At 30.9% G+C, this 20,427-nt stretch overlaps 2 protein-coding genes and 1 non-coding gene across 3 annotated transcripts; 1 reads left to right on the top strand and 2 right to left on the bottom strand.

Annotated features, from left to right (window-relative positions):
* The first annotated feature begins 9,253 nt into the window (after window positions 1–9,253).
* Window positions 9,254–10,433, top strand: LOC105974803 (uncharacterized). The gene has a single exon (XM_012999962.2). It carries the CDS (start codon window positions 9,656–9,658, stop codon window positions 10,199–10,201), a length of 546 nt encoding a protein of 181 aa, XP_012855416.2. The 5' UTR covers window positions 9,254–9,655; the 3' UTR covers window positions 10,202–10,433.
* Window positions 10,434–17,267: 6,834 nt separating this feature from the next.
* On the bottom strand, window positions 17,268–19,431 carry LOC105974746 (small ribosomal subunit protein uS4y). The gene is made up of 3 exons (XM_012999892.2): window positions 19,274–19,431; window positions 18,248–18,629; window positions 17,268–17,698 (listed from the first exon to the last, which is right to left on the bottom strand). The coding sequence occupies exons 1-3, from the start codon at window positions 19,299–19,301 to the stop codon at window positions 17,515–17,517; spliced, it is 594 nt and encodes a 197-aa protein (XP_012855346.1). The 5' UTR covers window positions 19,302–19,431; the 3' UTR covers window positions 17,268–17,514.
* A 530-nt stretch (window positions 19,432–19,961) lies between these two features.
* On the bottom strand, window positions 19,962–20,033 carry TRNAM-CAU (transfer RNA methionine (anticodon CAU)). Its single transcript has one exon. It is a non-coding gene; the product is annotated as a tRNA-Met (tRNA).
* Window positions 20,034–20,427: the final 394 nt, after the last annotated feature.

The following is a 20,427-nucleotide window of genomic DNA, read 5'->3' as shown; positions in this document are numbered from 1 at the left end:
TCCAAGTCACGTGCCTTACACGTGTATATAGCTGGGGTAAATGAGTCATTTTCTTGACACCCATTTTCTTTCTTTTCTTTTTTAATAAATCTTATGAAAAAAAAAAAAAAAAAAAAAAAGCCTCTTCTTCCCGTCACCATCATCCCCAACCAAACTCCTCCCGTCAACACCAACCCCAACCAAACTCTTCATCCACTTCGGCTCTCAGCCGCCGCCTGCCGCCTCTCCCTCCGCCACCTCTGCTCTGCCGCCTGCCGCCTCTACTCCGTCCATCTGAAATTAAGGACTCTAACTCGAAAGCACATCACACTAAAACACCAAATTAATTAATCTCTCTCCCGAAAAAACACCAAATTGAGGACTGTATTGTTGATTAAGCTTTGAGTGCATAAACTCAAATTCCTTGCCGCAAACTCTGATTCAAAGAAAACAAATTTGGTTTGGGACTGAAATTGATGCACCACCGCCGGAGGTTTCAAATGGTGGAAGGTTTCTCCCTCACGATTACCACGAACACCCAATTTTCCAGTCATAGGTCCTTCACGATACAGAAGGCTACTCCGGTGTAACAAACCCGAAGGAGTTCGAATCAAATCCGACATCTCCATTTCTGGATTCGCCGCTAGGCCACTCGATTTCGTATGAGAGAAGGTGGATTTTGGGAAAGAGAAAAATCCGAATTGAGGTTTGAAGAAGAGAGAGAAAGTGGGTTATGGTTATTGGGGTTAGAAGGGTTGAAGGAGAAGTGCAGTGGGATGGCGAGAGGAGAGTTGTTGGGGGAGCCAAAGGGCATGTGCCTGATTTTGAGAGTGAAATTAAGGGGTGGGGGACTGAAATTGGTGGACCTGGAAGGGACGCGCGGCCGAGATGGTGATGGTGGTGGTGCGGCGGCGGAGCAGAGGCCAGAGGTGGTGGTCAAATTCTGGTGCTCTGTTCGGCTGCCAAGAGAACGAGGAAGAAGATGACCAAATAATTTTTTTCCTTTTTTTATTTTTTCTAATTTTCTTTTGATTCTTTTTGTTTTTTTTTTTTTTTTTATAAACCTTGTGAGATGGCGAAATTGCCCCTATATTTTCACGTGTGAATTGCACGTGTGCAATTCGGGGAAGAATGTGGCTAAAAATAGAAGTTTTAGTTGCCGGTGCAACAATATATTAAGTTCAGGTATGCTCGTGCAACTTTTTTCCGTTCAGGGGGTAAAGCGCAAAAACGTCCAAAGTTTAGGGGATTTTTTGCAGTTAACCCTAATTTATATAGATACTTCCACCAAATTTGATTAACTTTTCATTTTTAACAAAATTCTGATTTTATGTTATTTTTTATAATTTTATTTCAATAAATTTGTATTATATTAATTTATTTGTTTTCACTATTTTGTAAATAAAACTAGATTTGCCAATCTTTTGTATTTGATTTTATTTTCATTTTTTATTTCCATTTTGCCCCACATTTTTCTAATATATATCTATATAATATATAAAAAATGAATTCCACCATCAATTTAATTTTTATTATGTGATATATCCCTAATTTCATCTCATTTGTCAATTGATTGGTGAAAAAAATAGCAAAAAACATGTCATCAATTCATTTCATTTACATTCCACATCATGTTTACAAATTAGGTAGTATTACCATTAATCGACCTCTGCTTAATTATACAAATGATCATACAAATCTTACCAAAAAGGAAGCCATATGTCCATTTCGCTTTTTTTTCTTCAAGTAAATATAGTCATTTCTCATTTTCATTTATTTTAAATTACCAGCCAAGATTTCAAACAACTATGTCCATTTATATTGGTATAGTTAAGAAAAATCTTTGACTTTTATTTACCATTAATCGCATAATACGAGGGATAACATAACAAATAAATTTATGTATTTTTAAAATTCAAATTCCTTCCTTCCTTACAACAATCTTGCATTAATTATAATAATATTTTCCTTATATATAATTTCCACTCGAGCTATAAAATGGGCATCCGTCGCCTTCACTTTCATCATTGTTCGTATCCGTTTCGTTTTTATATTTGTTTATTCGTGTAATGTGCTTTTTTCTTTATTCTACATTCGTTACTTTGTTATTTCCCGTATTATGTATTTATATGACCATTTACTTCAAAAATTTGTTATTTTGATCAAGGTCGAGAAACTAATAGGATTGTCTCACATTTGGAGAATTTTAATTCAATGTATGATATGAAAAATGAAAATTTATTGTTTATTTCGCCTTGACTTATTTTTTCGTACTCATTTGCCTTCATTACTTCTTAATTATTGTTTCATTATTTCTTTTTACAAGTTTGCAGATACGGAGATGAGATTTGAAATTTTTTTGCATTATCATCACATTACTATGGTGGTTGATTCACCTTTGCCATTATCCTTAATATATGTTTTTAAAAAAAATAATTTAATTTATTTTTTCAATTGTCTTTGTAGCCTTTGAGTAACTTTTTCGTTAAAACTGCTGAATAGTAATTCTCTGTAGCATTTTTTCAATGTATGTTTAAATTAAGTTTTAGTTTTTTTTCATTTTTTCTTTTTTATTTTCATATCGATTACTATACAAATCAATTTACGGTTTGAATTTTTATTTAGTTGTTTTATGCACACATAATAATTCAATTTTTGCATACATATCATTCTAATTTGGTTTTGTTTATGTTTTACAGTATGAGTGACAATAAGTGTAAAAGAGATTACGGATCGGATGATAAACCAAATGGTACACGCCATTCTATGATTTCATCATTTTATTTAGATTTTCATTAATTTATTATGTATATTTTTTTACTTTTCTAATCGTACAATATAAACTTTGGTTGTACATGATTATAACAATTGTTGTCTTTAATACAGATGTTTATATGTTATCATTGAATATTGATTTTTATTTATTTTAATTAATTCGATCTCTTATATCTTTTATGTATGTTAACATATAACTCCATCTTAATATATGATTACATCAAATAATTTTCTTTGTTAAATTTTACTGGAAGATTCGGTGTCATAAACCACGGGGATTGTTACCAAAATTATATCTGATCCCTTCTTTGGCTAAGTTTATTTTAAACAGCTGATAAGCTTTAACGTCTGATAAGATGTTTTAAGAGCTGATAAGTTGTTACATCTCATTTTTAAGATTAATTTTTAGAGTGTTTGGATAATGAGCTTATTTATCATTTTTACTCATTATAAGATCTTAAATAATAATGTGGGGTAGAGGGATTTCAAATTCGTAACTCATTATATTACTCATTATTTGTCATTTTTACATTGGTTGGTATGTATTTTCGGAAAAAAAAAAAATAATATGGCAATGAATAAATGAAAATATTGATGAAATGTGGCCATATGAATGAACCAATGTAAAATGCATATTTTTTCCAAGTATGCAATAAAAAATGAACCAATGTATCTTATTCTTAGTATTATTATTAGATCAGTATTAGTATTAGTATTAGTATTAGTATTAGTATTAGTATTAGTATTAGTATTAGTATTAGTACTATAGTATTAGTATTAATATTAATATTAGTACTATAGTATTAGTATTAGTAACAGTATTAGTATTATATATTATTAGTATTAGTATTAGTATTAGTATGATTTATTTATTTATTTTAGAAAAGTCTGTGTATTAATATCACGTAAAGATCAATATTAATATTATAATTAGTATTAAGTTTAGTATTATAAATATAATTAGCATTAGGTTTTGGATTAGGGTTAGTATTAGGATGTGATTATCAGGATTAACATTAGCATTAGCATTATATGATTAAGAGTAGGCTTAGTATTACGATTATGATTATGATAAGCGTCACATAAGAATTATGATTAGGATTATATTTAGCATAAACATTAGCATATTAGCATTAGCATTAGCATTAGCATTAGCATTAACATTAACATTTAGCATTAGGATATTTGAATTACTATTACAATTAGGATTATTTTTATCCTTAACTGCATAATTATGATTAGATTAGCATTAGCATAAGCATGAGCGTTAGCACTAGAATTAGCAAATTAGGGTCATCATTAGCAAATTAGAATTAGCATTACCATTGGCATTAGCATTAGCATCTAAGTATTTGTATTAGTATTACTATTTGTTTTGGTATAAGTATTAGCATTATAATTAATATATTATAATCAATATTAATATGAGTATTAGTATTATGATTAGTATTAGTATTAGCATTAAAGATTAGCTAGCATTAGCATATTAAGACTTCTAAAAGGATTATAATTAGGTTTAATATTAGTATTAGTAATAGGATTAGGATTGCGATTATAATTAGTAATGATAATGGTAATGGCAATGGCAGTGGTAATGTATTGGTATTGGTATTGGTATTGTTCATGATATTGGCAATGACAACAATATTGGTATTGAGATTGTTATTATTATCGGTATTGGCATTGGTATTGATATTAGTATTAGTATTGATATTGGTACCGGTATTAGTAATGATCGTGGTAATGGTTATGGCAAGGGAACTGGGACTGGTAATGTATTGTGTATTGATATTGATATTGATATTGATATTGATATTGATATTGATATTGGTTTTCATATTGGTATTGATATTCGTAATCGTAATTGTATTCGTATTTGTATTCATATCCGTATTATTAGTATTAGTATTAGTATTAGTATTAGTATTAGTATTAATATTAGTATTAGTATTAGTATTAGTATTAATATTAGTATTAGTATTAGTATTAGTATTAGTATTAGTATTAGTAGTACTATTAATATTAGATTTTCGTATTAACATTAGTAATATATTAGGATTGAAATTTGGATTAATATTAATATTATGATAGGCATTTAGTTTAGTATTATAATTAATATTAGCATTACGATTACAATTAGAATTAGGATTAGAATTATGATTATGATTAGGGTTTGCATTAGTAATGGTAAGCTAATGATAATGGTCATGGTAATGGTCATGGTAGTGGTAGTGGTATTGGAATTAGTAGTGGTAGTTGTAAGGGTAATGATAATGGTAATGGTAATGGTAATGGTAATGGTAATGGTAATGGTAACAGTATTGATATTGGTATTGGTATTGGTATTGGTATTGGTATTGGTATTGGTATTGGTATATGTATATTAGTATTGGTATTGATATTGGTATTGGTATTGATATTGGTATTTATATTGATATTGATATTGATATTGGTATTGCTAACGGTAACGGTAATGGTTATGGCTATGGTAATGGTAATGGTAATGGTAATGGTAATGGTATTGGTAATAATAATGGTATTGGTAATGGTAATGATAATAGTATTGGTATTGATATTGGTATTGGTATTGGTACTGATATTTATTTTGTATTGGTATTGGTATTGGTGTTGGTGTTAGTATTAGTAAATTAATTTTAATATTAGTATTGGTATTAGTATATTAATATTAACAGTAGCATATTAGTAATGATAATAGTATTAGAATTAGTATTAATTAGTATGATTAGTATAAGAATTATAATTAGGATTAATACTAATAAAACATAATTATAATATTTTTCTACTACTTTGTATTGCATGTCAATAATTCATCTTACCAGTCCGAGAACGTTTTTATTACCGAATATCAGTTAGAACGCTCAATGCCCCGTGCATAGCACGGGTGAAGTACTAGTTTAAATATATAATTGTAATAAAAAAAATGTGTGCTCACTTTGTAGTAGTTCAAGAACTCATGAATTCGCTCGCGAGTTTATTTATTTATTGTCACTATTAAATTAAAATATAAATATGAGCAATAATATTAAAATTCGAAAAAAAAAATCTCTAATTTTAGTGAAAAAAAATTGATATGGGATAATTTCCTTTTCCATTCTGATTATGGATTTTACGCTGGTGAGTGTTTTTTATGAGAGAGAGAGAGTTCATTTGTTACTGTGAAAAATATAGAGTCAAATACCACCTCCGTTCTCTATTAAGTGTCGTTTTTGGCTTTGCACAAGAATTAAGAAGCTTAATAAATGTGTCTTGATTTCAGGTAAAATATATTAGAAAAACTAAAATAATTAATAATGTGATAAGAGAGAGTTAATACTTATAGTTGAATTAATAAGGTTAAAACAGGAAAAAATGCATTTAATGCAATATTGGAAATATAAAGTGACAGATAATATGGAACAAAAATATTTTTGAAAAGAGACAGTTATTGTGGAACAGATGGAGTGTTTTATTACAGAATATTAAAAAAAAATGGTTTAAAATAGGAGATTAATAAATAAATTTAATTAATAGAGAGAGAGAATTAAAAATAAGATTTATTAGGTTGCCCTCAACTATTATATATTTTATATTTATATATATGTATATCCAACTAGGAAGATGATTCTTTTTTCACTTTGGATGCAAGGATTATGCAATTAATTACATTAAACAATTTTAATTTAATTATCTTAAACAAAACAACGATTGCACTTTGGGAGCCTGCAAACGTTGTGTGTCGACATGGGCGTGCAAGGTTCAAAGACAATTAAGTTCGTTGAACGTGTCATTTTATAATATATAAATCATATCTTAATGCCTAATCAAAACTTAATAGGGCTAACAAATTATGTTATAATAAGCTAATTATGTGGTTAGATTAATTGAGTCTAGATCTAATCGTAGTTCCAACGTATATATGTATAAGGTATTCTCGATAACACCTTATGAAATACTCCCTATGATCAATAATAAGTTAATAACTGTTTATTTAAAAAAAAAAAAAAAATCGTTTTCATATTATCTGTTATTTTAGATTTTCAGTATACTGTATTAAATCTTATTAATTCAACTCTAAGTATTAGCTATATTTGATCATATTATTAGATGATCAATTCATATTATCTATTATTTTAGATTTTCACTATATTGTATTAAGTCTTATTAATTCAACTCTAAGTATTAGCTATATTTGATCATATTATTAGATGATCAAGGTTGTTTTAGTCCTTTCAATGTGGTTCTCTTAAAATTAAGACACGTTCATTGAGATTTTTAATACTTGTCCAAAGCTTGAAAACGACAATTAATTGTGAACGAAGGGAGTAATACACATGTCGACACTTGAAATTTAGATCCGTTTTTATTGGGCATTTTTTCGTTGGAAGATGCATCCAAATAAAAAAATAAAAATAATAATAATAGAATAGTGCACATAGGTTTATTGAATTATCAAAGAACGTGCAATAATATATTAATTACTACGTTCATCAATTGGGCTTGTTTGCAGGTTCGACATTGGAAACCTTATCGATGTAGTCAAATTACATCTTCTTAAGTACAATACTTAACTTATTAGGTTGTACGTAGTATTTTTATCATTATTAACAATTGTATTACATTTTTAATTAAATCTTATCTCATATTGTATTTCTTATTGTTTTTTTTTTTTTATAATTCACAAGTTAGACCAAGTATAAGACTAAGGATCTTTGGGTAGCTTACTGTAAACAACTGATAAGTTATTACGTCTTATTTTCAGAATTGATTTTTGAAGTGCTTGGACAAAGCTTATAAGTTGTTTTTTCTCATTATAAGACCTTAAATAAAAAGTGGAGTAGATATATATTTTGAAAAATATTTTATTTACTCTCGAGCAACTTATTTATTGAGCTTTTAAGATACTTAAGAAAAAAAACACCAAACACTTTGAAAGAGCTTATAAGCTCGTAAAAAACTTATAATCTCTTTTTAACGTCTTATAAGCTCTTTTTGTCAATAGATCAATACCATGGTTTAATTTAATCCAATAAACTTGCAATGTGTATCAAGATCCAATCTAACTTTAAAGTTGTGTTAATTTCATTTTAAGCCAATAAACAAAAGTTTGTGTTCCCTTTTGAAAAACAAACACTCCTATTGTAAATTAAAAAACAGGTAAACTTATATATATCTGACATACGTGTAAATAAGTATAAGATACTATTTTAATATTTGAAGTCAATTGCAATATATGTATATTTATATAAATAAAATAACGAATGGCATGTAAACAACCATGTGGCTTAAACAAGGACTTTTATCTTTCAATAATTGTCCAATTAATTATCAAATTTGAAGAGTCTAATGAAGATAAGTCAAATATAGTTTGTCTCGCTAATTAGGGGTCTCATTTATGAAAGGTTAAAAGATAAGGTGGTAATGTGTAAAATGGCCAAGGATGAGGGAGATGAATGCAAATTATGAAAAAATAGTCCTTCCCATAGGATTCTTTTTCCCATTTCCCCAAATGAATCTAATGAAGAAAGAGACATGATCCAGACCACAGATTAAACCAAAATCATCGTGGCCGTCGATTGATAAATCAACTCCTCTACTGTCTTTGTATTCAATTCGTGATGTAGACTTTAATAAATCTATTATTCCATTTAGTTTATGTTATATCTCTTTTATTTTTATTTCAAAAAAGAAATATATAAGTATGCAATTATAATTTTTTTTAATTGAAATAAATATCTGCAATCACCATTATGCATACAATAAAGGGTAATTTAAGATTTTTTTGTTAAAATAAAATTTTATTGGGTGTGTAGATTAATCTTGAATGAAATGACTAATAAAAAAGTAGAGGAGTAAAAAGTGTTTGACAAAATAAAGTTATTCCTCACACTTTTAGTCTATATTTAGAATTTATACCTAAGGAAATTCAAGTCTTAAAATGGGGACACACTATAAGTTGAGAGCTATATCACATTTCCCTTGTCTTTCTTACATGTGTTGTACATGTTACACTATGTAAAAATGCACCGGTTGATCCTCAACTATTGATCTACACGCAATAATACACAGATTGATGCATATGTGTCTATACTGAGTGTTTATTTGTATAGATTTATGATGCAAAATTATCCGGTGTTTTTACCAGGTGTAACTATCTCATAGCCCCATGTTACATATGCTAACATATATTAAGTATTTTTATTTATTTATGGGTAAATAGCACTTAACCCTCCCTGCGGTTTGAACTTTTGCACATCGCCCCCTTGTACTTTCGATATAGCACACGACCCTCTTGTATTTAAATATATAATTCCCTTGTACTTTCAAAAATGTCCTCCTTCTAATGAGCATGATTAGTTACCGAGTTAAAAATTATAGGGTGTCTATGTGCTTATATTAAAATTATAAGGGGTCGTGTGGACAAAGTTCAAACTACAAGAATTCATGTAGTTATATTGAACATATAAGGAGGTCATGACGCAAAACTCAAATCGTAGGGGTTTAATTGCAATTTACACTTTATTTATTTTAAAAAGACTAGTCAGCTCAACAATAAAATAAAGTAAAGAGCACACTAACGCCAAGCCTTTAGCTTTTCCCCCTATTTATTATTCAAATTATTTAAAATTATTTCATCAAAGTATCTCCTCTCTCTCTCTCACACACACACACACACGAACAGATACTCGAAAAAATAAATAAAAATAAAAATAAAAAAAGAAAAGAGTATTAATTAAATTAAATTATTCGCCACAGTCAATACTTATTTTGACCGGACTTCCGCAGCTTCCCATGTCTATATAAACCTTTCCAACCCCCCTTCTCTCTCCTCATCATCTTCTTCCTTCTTTCTCTCTCTACACCACAACAAAAAACCCTAATCTGCAATTCCTCTGTTTCTCCAATGGCGGAAACCCAACAGAAACGCCTCAGAGAAGAATCCCACGACTCGGAAACCCCCGAGTTCGACGATTCCAACTCAAACTCGAAGCGCCAAAAGCCGTTCAACAACATTCTCTCTCTTCTCGACGAAGAAGAAGTAGATCAGGATGAAGAACCAACCCAGGACCTCTCCGCCATTTTCACAACCCTCGAGCAGGAAATCTCCTCCACCACCACCGCCACCGCCGCATCCTACGACGTCGACTTCCCGCCGTTCGAAGCTGCGGCGGAAGATGAGGACCACAGCCAACAAACCGCCGCCGCGTGCAGCCCAAGTTCCGGCGACTACGCCGACGAAGACGACGGCGTGAAGTCGGTGATGAGGCATCTCCTCGAGGCCTCCGACGACGAGCTCGGGATTCCGACCACGGAGGATAATTACAACAGCGTCGTTGAAATCAATTACTCGGAAAATTTTCCGTTTGGTTTTTCCGATCACGGAATTTGGGAAATGGAAGATGTTGCAGCTAACTACTATACTATGCTGCAATCCGAACTTTTTATGTAGTCTTTTTGCCCCTTTTGTGGGGGGTGTTTTGAAACGATTAGCAAAATTCAGGGGTTGTAAAGAGAACACGGAAAGAGTTGGGGTGATTCAGAAAAAAAAAATGGATGCGGATTTGGTGGTTTTCATTTTGGTCCCCCTCTTCTTTCGTGGAATTGCATATGTTCCCCATTCTTTTCAGATTAGAATATTTTAATGATGTAGGGACTTGGAAAAAAGATAAGCATTTGTTAAACATGTTCATGGTATCGTATAATACATTGCAAATCATATTATCGTAAATATTATTAGGTAAACCAATATACGATATCGGCAAATGATTCGAATCGTTAAAATTTGTCTCGTTACTCCATCAACTTGGTCACTTTTTAAATTTGAATTATTATAAATTTAGCTAAAGCAAAACGAAAAAAGATAGGACAATAAGTTAAATTGTTTTGTGGCCTTGGCGTGCTGTCACTGTCACGCGCCAATAACTTACCTTTTTTATAATTCAAAAAATCAAAATATAAGATTCATTAATAAATTTTTTTAGGAAAAAAGAACAATTTAGATTATATGAATTGGACATTATGCCATAATTTTTTTGTTGGACCGGTAATACTACATGGCCCATAAATAAATGGGTCGGCCGGTCATTTTGAGTTTACTCAAAAGTCAGCTGGTAAGTTAATATCGGTCAATCGATTTTTTTAATTATAAAAATATTTTATTATTGTAATTTCTTTTGAATAAATAGATGGTCGATTATATCATCAATCCACCAATTGTTTACCCGATAAAGTTGGTTGTCAACTATTATCCGACCCATAATGAGCGGGCCGGTAATAATTTTATTATTCAGGAAAATCGGATGGTTGAATGGGTAGGTAATTGATCGATAATCGTCTCACCCGATACAATCCCAGCCCTAGTAACATATAAAGAAATTATATGTGTACCATATAAGTACATCGAATTAGGGGTGTGAACGAGCCGAGCTCGCCTCTTTTGGCTGGCTCGAGCTCGAGCTCGAGTCTATTTTGTCGAGCTCGAGCTCGTCGAGTTCTTCTTTTTTTGGCTCGAGCTCGAGCTCGTGTTAATTTTGTCGAGCTCGAGCTCGAGCCCAATTTCTTTTTTTTTTTTTTTTTAAATATTTTTTAATTATTTTTTTAATATTAAAAATTATTTTTAAAAAATACAAAATAAAAACTAAATTGTGATTATGTATTTTTTTAATATTTGTATTTATTTCTATAATATTTTATAATAATGAACAACTAAAATCCGGCTCGAGCTCGGCTCGCCAGGAAGCTCGAGCTCGCGAGCTCGAGCTCGAAAACCTCGAGTCCGAGTTCGAGCTTTTTACGAGCCGGCTCGTCGAGCTTACGAGTCGGCTCGGCTCGTTTACCACCCCTACATCGAATAATCCACAGAAACCTAACCTAATATTTAGAATAGGGATTAAAGATCTTTTTTTTTTCTAATTTATTGTGGTCTTCTCATATTTTCACTTTGAAATAACTTTTTTTTTATTAATTATTGAAAAATTACTCATTGAAAGAAATAAGATGGGGTGCACGATAAACATTTCTTAAAAACTAAGTTTATCATATAAATATCCAATATTATAAAATTGGTGGAAGGATTAATCAGACAATTTAAGCAGTCATTGTCTTTATGACATTTCTTGCAAATTAATTAAAACAAAATTTAATTTCTATTTTTTCTCTAATTAATAGCTTGTGGGATTATGATTTGCCTTTTTGAAGCAAAGTAAGTGCCTTCTTTGGATGCAAATATTAAAGTGTACGCATCAACTTTTTTTTTGGCTTTATAGTAAAAATTTATTCTTGGTTAATTTATTTATTTTTATTCCCATTTTACCCTTGTAAGATATGAATATATGCACATTTACATCATTTCGATTATTCGTGGTAAATTATATTTCGTTGTGAATTTTATCAACGTAACATATGCAACTTGTAAATCATACAAGAAACGTAAACCACACTAGGCTAACCATGTTTAATAAGCTCGATTTAGCGACTGTCGCGTAATATAATTCAGGCTTATATTAATTGACACAAACTCATTTGCTTCAACCGTTGGACCATATATTTCGGACCGGATTTGAATTTTATTGGAGTTGGACTCATAATAAATTTTATGAAATAAAATATTTATTTAAAAAGATTGGTTACAATGGGCAAAAGGGGTATTTGAACCGGTCTTTTTTTCTTTATTTTATTCTTCGTTCTTTTCTCTTTACCAATTTATAGAATTCGTATATATTCATTATTATAAAGCAACAAATAATAGAATTGGACCGGGTTTTTTTTAATTCTTTTTTTTTTCCCTTTATCTTTTCCAATTAATAGAATATTGGTATATATTCATTATTAAAAGCAACAAAATTTAGAGAAAGAATCTAAAAAGAAAAGAAAAAAAAGAAAAGATAGATAGAGAGCAATAAAGGTGAGGCTGACCTGTAGTTGATTATGTCTGTCCTTGCTGATATTACTGTGATCATATCTGTCATGATGCGTATCCTAATTAAAAAAGTATATTTAATTATTTAATTATATATATTAATTATTTTTCTTTCATAATTGAGGAAGTGTGATTATGTTTGAGGATGGTGGTATATTTTAAAATATTTAAATATAAACATAAAATCAACTTTATGGAGTTTCCACTTTTGCGGTTATAATCCTAGTCAAATTTACAACCGAAACATATCTTCGTTTTTATGCAAATCGAGTCTGCCGGTTGGACCAAGTGAGTCTGTATCAAGTGATTAATGATCGAATTTCCTCGACAACGGTCGCTAGGTCGAGTTTTTCACACATAATTATCATAGTATGGTTTACGTCCATCGTATGATTTGCAAGTTATTATACGAGAGTGTAGGTTCAATGTAACTATATGGTTGGCTAAAAAAAAAATTTATGATATTTACTCACTTGCCCGAAAGTGTTGTATATTCATGTTTAACCCCATAAGTATAGCATATTGATGAAAATACCCCTATATCGATGATAATAGAGTTAAACCTCTATAAATTTATACAGTTGAAACTAACAAATGTCTATTAATTAGTCAAAATATTAAGTTATCGATCTAATAATTTAGTAGGTTTTTACTGATTCGAGATCAGAAAAAAACTGTTATTTAGGCGAGGTAATTACTTTATCGAGGTTCTACTGCGTTAGGTTAACTCGTGCACATCTTATTTTATTTTACTGAAAGTGTATGATTTTTTTCAAAAGATGAAGGATGTAAAAGCAAATTTTATAACTTATAAAATCTTATGATGTTAATGTGCAAACAAGATAGCAAATAATAGTAGTGGGAGTATAAAGTGGGCCACCTCTGCAATTCCTTTGAGGAAAAAAAAACAAAGATAATATATAATAAAAACCCATAATATTTTCCCAATTTTGAAATACACAATACTTTATAACAAGGGGGACAACATTATTAAATTAAACTATAGAAAAAAATGCCAAAAAACAAATAAATAGTAACTTATATTTGTAATTTAATAATTAGGTGGTGTTTGCTAATGCTTTTTGAAAGTGATTATGCGGTTTTTTTTGCTCATAATCTGTTTTTAGGTGTTTGCGAAATCAACTTTTGCTTTTGCTTCTCTTAAAATAATCTGCTTTAAGCTATTTTTTTAAAAGCACTCCTAACCCTGCTTTTTCAATTTTAGTTCATTTTCCGAAATATTTGCAAACACCCCCAACTTTTAGAAATAAGCACTTAAAACTAACTTAAATCACAATCACTAACTTCTGCTTTTAAATAATCATTTGCAAACACCACCTTAATAGTAGATTGATTATTATATTCGCAACTAACCAACTGTAGGGCGAGGTTCCTCTGCCATAAAGTAAATCGGGCCCAAACAGAAATTAGAGTACAATTGGAAAAAAGCATGCTGGGCCCGACCCGAATTTGGCCGTGGTCCCTTTTGATTATGTACGTAGAAATGGGCTTCTGTCTGCCATGTCTTATTCAATAATTTATAATTGAATATATTATTTGTTGTCTAAAACATTTCTTCTTTCAAATTATTTTTTATTTTAAAATTTCAATAATTTGTTAATTGTTTTTTATTTAATTATATAATATCTTTGATTATAATTATATACATAATTATTTAAAGACCCTCACCCACAGGCCACAGGCCCGTATTCTCTGGCCCGGCATGTTTGGTGAATGAATGTAAGTCATGGTTACTCCGTTCGGGTAGTCATTACTCATTGAAGTGCAACTGTCATTACTCGATCTTAGTATCCTGTACCAACTTATCACCATCGAAATCAACTGAGATATTCGTCGCACTGCGGCTGCTAGTACTCGATTCTAGAACCTTGCACCAACTTATAATTGTCGGAGCTGGTTGAGCTACCCACGCGGGCATGTAACCGTTCTAGAACATAATAAATGAAGAAAGAGGAGAGAGAATGATGAGAGAGATGGGGGTATCAATAATTTAGAAGTATGAAAGCAAATTGCTAAATATTTTTCATGGCATGGATGTAAAACAATAAGAGGGGGTCCATGAAATTAATGGTTGTGATCCCAAATCATAATTGAGTTATCCCCACCACTTGTTGGATACATTCATTGCGGTTGGAAAAACAAAAAGAAAATTATATTTCTAGTCCTTTAAGTTTGAATTACTTGACTTTTAGTTCATATTTGCAAAATCTACTTCAAAAGAGATTATAATTAATTAGACCTAACAAAATTGACATGAATGATGAATACATATGTATATATAATAATAATTTAATTTTTCCACCCTGCCGTGCTATTGTTTCCTGCAGAGATATCACTCTCATCTTATCTAACTCCAATCCAATGGCTGGCTAATATATTTTGCAGCATATGGTGGACAACTTGTACAAGTATTCACAATTTTAGTGAAATATATTTTATTTTTTTCAATTACCTCAATTTTAATTGATTTTTTTTAGCCCTACACCCGGTGAAATTCATCAGATAATACACTAAGCCACACACATAAATATATAAATGTGTGTAAAATATTTCAAGGCTATCTTATTCTATAGGCCATCTCATGAAAATAATCTGCAAAAGTTTCCAAACTATCTGTTTTCTTTTATTTACGGAGAACAAGTCAGTCAATCATATAAATCCATTTGGTAAAATATTGATTCTCATGCTTTAGAGTTTGCAAACTATATGAGAATTATATTAACCAAGAGTTACGCATAAGTTACGTGCAACAAACTCGACCTACAAGAACGCTGTCAATCAGACTCGGATAACGAGACATCAAAATCTCTTGATTTCAAAAATAGTTTTGGCCTCGTGTGAAATAGAATAGTGGTGTGAGGTAGAGATATAACGTGGAGGTTTAATATTCAAGTATTCCTTTGATTTGGAATCAGTGTCGGCACTCCTTATCTTCTTTTTCTACTTGTACCCAAATTTCAATTTGCGTGAACATTAGGTTGTGTTTGGTTATTTTTTTCTAATTTTTTTTTTAAATTGAATATAAATTGTCTTATTCCCACTTTCGGCCTAAGGTATCCCGGCCCATTTTTAATGACTTGAATCCGTTTGAAAAGCCCGTCTTACTTGGGCTAATTTTGGTATTATTATATATTCTTTTATTTTCTGTTTAATGAATATTCTGCATAACTAAATTTAGAATATTAAATGAAAAAAGTTACTCGAAGAAACGTGTAGATATTAAAAATATAAGGATATATTTCTAAGTATGCAATATATATATAAGATTTTATTACATATAATGTTTTTTGTTAATATTTTCATACGAACATATTCAAAACTTATCTTACTATCAAACTATTAATTTACAATTGATTATTAAATCATCTAAAGTGGGTTTTGTTTTAGGTGAATTGTGTGTTTTTGGTGTAGTGTGTGTTTTGTTTTTAGTGTGTGTTTTGTTTTCGGTGAAGTGTGTGTTTTAGATGTAGTGCGTGTTTTGTTTTTAGTGTGTGTTTACGGTGTAGATGCGTGTATTGTTTTTAGTGTTGCGTGTATTGTTTTTAGTGTGCATTTACGGTGTAGTGTGTATTTTTAACTAGTGCGTGTTTGCGGTAAAGTGGGTGTTTTGTTTTTAGTGTGTTTTTTTAAAGTGTGTATTTATAGTGTAGTGCATTTTTCGTTTTTAGTTTTTCTTCCAAATGTGTATTTTCGGTGAAGTGTGTGTTTTACAATGTAGTTAGTTTTTTGCAGTTTGTGTTTATAGAGTAGCGCGTGTTTTGTTTTTAATGTGTTTTGACAGGTTTCCTCAAGTGTCGGCCACAAATTATGTCCGAAACTCAGAAACATTAAGTAGTTGAAGTTTCTATGCTATATAGCTATACAAATATCAATTAATATTAGGTAAAGAACTGAGCTTATATTTTATTTCTCAAAACCCAATACTTATATATACCAGTGTTCTAAATATCGGTCGTGGCGGTTGATATATCGGCCGCCATATCGGTATCGGTTATAAACCTTTACGATTTTGTAGAGGCGGTTTGGAATATCGGTTTTTTACGGCGAGGCGGTTTTTGGCGGGTCAAACCGATATATCGGTCAACAAATCGATTTTTTTTTTTTAATTAAAATTAAAATGAAAATATGTTTTGATTTTTTGCTTTTCTCCAATTTTTTCAACTTCCAAAACCAAACCAAGTACTACCCCACAATTTATGCTTTGTTGTGTTTATATTAATTATTGATGCGAAAGACTTGCGTAGTATTTATATTTCGTAAGAATCTTTTATTATATTATGATCTTATTATTTTTAAAGTTTTGTTATTTATTGAGTAATTATATAATAACATATGAATGATAGGATAGAATTATGTTTAAATATTCTTTTGTATACATTTTGAGTATTTACAAATAATTTTTTAGAAATATATTACACTAAATTTAAAAACCGATATATTTCCGATTTATCTCCGATAAATCACCGCCGCGCCAATTTATCGGGTGGCGGTCCCAAACCGCCACATACCCGATAACCGCCTTTTAGAACCTTAATATATACTAAGCATAATAAAAATCAAATTTAATAAACTGTAATAACATGCAAAAAACTCTAACTTCAATACAAGTCTCTCAACAAAAACAACACATAAAAAAAAACAGAGCACAAGAATTCATCATAATCCATAAATTATCTAAGAATAAAAAAAGCACCGATAGTTTCAAAACAAGATACAGTCGCTACATAAGCAGCAGATGAAATGGAATGAGAAAATAATGCTGCTTCTCGAAAGTAGTAAAATTAAACAAGTAAAAATAAATCAAACACTTACACCTCACTCGCTCATTCTTCATCATCTTCGTCTCCATCACCGCCAGACGCCTTCTTGGAAGCTGATTTCTGGTTCCTTCTCTTCACCCTACCTGGGCGGCCACCTCCGAATGGGCTCGTCAGAGAGAAGTCAATGTGCTTCTGCGAGTCCATTCTCACCATAAATGACGGCACATTCACAACCTGCCTCCCAACCCTAGAGTTGCAAACGACATCAGTCTATGAACAAGACTCCATACATATTTCAAGCAGCAGTTTATCTACAACATAGCTTTTGCTACTGATCGATAAATCAAAAGAAATTTACGAATAAAGCACAGAAAAAATGAATTTAAGGAAGAACTAAAATAACTAACAGATAATAACTACAAAAGTCGGTTTCGATTAAAATTTCTTCAAGAAGATACTTAGATTTTTATCTGTTGTCACAACAATCTAATTTCACAAGAAATTCGGCATTCATCTTGCAGACTGAAAGTCGGCATTCATAAAAGTTAGAAGCTTACTGGAAGTGCACACATAAAAGTAAGAAGTCCTCGACAAGTACTATATTCCCATCAAATCAAAAGTGGAAACACCAAGTTCTAACTCATGATTACGCAAAATACCCATCATCAAATGATACTATAGACAAGCAAGCGAAATACTACATCATCCAATTAAACACACTGATATCCGATTAAAAAACACTGATATACTACATCATCTATGTAGAGCTGAACAAACAGGTTGACAAATTATATACCTGATATGCTTCTGCCTGATGAGAACTCTGGCATGGTGAATAGACTTAGCCATACCCGCCTTGAAAACAAGGGTTTGGAGGCGACGCTCGAGGAAATTCTCGACAGTGAGTGCCAAGACGTAATCGAGCTTGCTTTGGCTCTCGTCCAGCAAACCATACCTATTCATCCTCCTTAGAAGAGCTTCACCCTCAAAAATACGTTTCGGGTCCTTCTCATCAAGAGTCAAAAGCATCCTTGCGTTGTTTCTGATACGGCTCAGTGCGTACTGAACCCTCCACAGCTCTCTCTTACACCTCAAACCGTATTCTCCAACGAGCTTCAACTCAGCATCAAGACGCTCCTTCTCGTAAGGGCGTCGTGGCTTCTTAAAAGTCTTGCCATCTGCAGGAAGCACGTGTTAATAACACTTTGTAATAGCTCATTAGTTGTTTCATATAATATAATAATTATTTTATTTAAGGCATCAATTCAAATGTATGGCATTATAAAAACACTCTGCATATTAAACTTCCTCCATTTTATTCCACATAGAAAACAAACTACGAACATAAACTATACACAAACTAGAAATTTAAAGAGAGTGCTCCAACAAATAATAATTCAGATCAAAAAATAATCTTTGTAACGGCAGTCAACATTTGACAGTGTTATATTCCAATAACTGTGCTATTGTATCCACCATACACTATGTTATCCGCTAATGAAACAAAATCGAAACGACTTAACCTAAAAAAATCATATCTAGGGCAAATTGAAAGCAATACGCAGGAATCAGCTGAAGCCTGAAAGATCACTCCATATAAAATATATATATATTCAATTAATAAAAAATAAAATCTCAAATCAGGAGAAAATACATGATTTTTCAGAATATACAGCTACGAAATAGTGGCGAGAAGTGCGAAAAACAACAACATTAACAAATTACTACGAATCAAAAAAAATAAAAAATCAGAGGGCAGATCGATTATTCTATAACGAATACATTTAGGTATTGGTAATTGTATGAAGAAACGCGAGCTTACAGTTGCGATAAACACAGACGTGCACCATGGTGTTTTGCCGCCGCTACCTTCACTCCCGCCGATCTGTTGCTGATCGCCGTAGAAATGGAAGACGAGGGTTTCAGAGAGGCAGTCAATTTTCGTTGGCTTTTATATATTCTTTTTAACGGGCCAAAACCCTAGCTAGCCCATTGGAGTTCATTAAGCGGATTCGGGCCCTTTCTCTTACAAAGAGACCGGCCCAAGCATCACCTAACTACTAGGAATTAATCAATTAATCATCTAAAAATTAACTAATTGCCATTATTTAAAACTTTTGATGTACATTTATTAGTCATATTTTTTTTAATTAATTCGTCCAAAATCGTGGTATTTATAATTATAAACACAATGTATTAAGTAAAAATCTACTAGGAATTAATCAATTAATCATCTAAAAATAATAATTAAATGCCATTATTTAAAACTTTTGATGTACATTTATTTATCATATTTTTTTTTTATTAATTCGTCCAAAATCGTGGTATTTATAATTATAAACACAATGTATTAATTAAAAATAAAAATTGTTAAAAAAACGTGCAAAAAATATAGTGGAAATTGAAATGGTATTTATAATTATAAACACGATGTATTAATTAAAAATAAAAATTGGAAAAAAAAGGTGCAAAAAAATAGTGGAAATTGAAAGCTTGCTTTTGGTTTAATTTATCAAAGCCAGGTTTCGATCCTGGGACCTGTGGGTTATGGGCCCACCACGCTTCCGCTGCGCCACTTTGATTTGTTGAAATAAGGTACGAAAATAACTTATAAATATAGAGTTCCTTCAGAAATTTCTAGAGACACAGATGATTTTTATTTTAGGGAAATTTACAGTTTTCACCCTCAAGTTTAGAATAATTTCACATGTGGTCGTTAATGTTTCAATAATTTGACACTTTTGGCCATTTCCGTCAATTTACTATTAATAATTCAGTTACGGTAGTGATGGGAACATGTCTGATTCGGTTAGTTTTAACGGAAAATTGACGAAAATGATTAAAAATGTTGAATTTTAGAAATATGAGGGACCAAATATATTTTGTGTGAACATAGGGCACTAAATGTGGAATTAAAGTAAACTTGAGGGGTAAAAACTGTAGTTTTTCCTTTAATTTTACCTTCATATCATTTGA

Source organism: Erythranthe guttata, chromosome 5, assembly GCF_056151865.1.
Source record: "Erythranthe guttata isolate IM_541 chromosome 5, IM_541, whole genome shotgun sequence".
Classification (NCBI taxonomy): Eukaryota; Viridiplantae; Streptophyta; class Magnoliopsida; order Lamiales; family Phrymaceae; genus Erythranthe; species Erythranthe guttata.
This window is presented reverse-complemented; position numbering and strand designations above follow the sequence as displayed.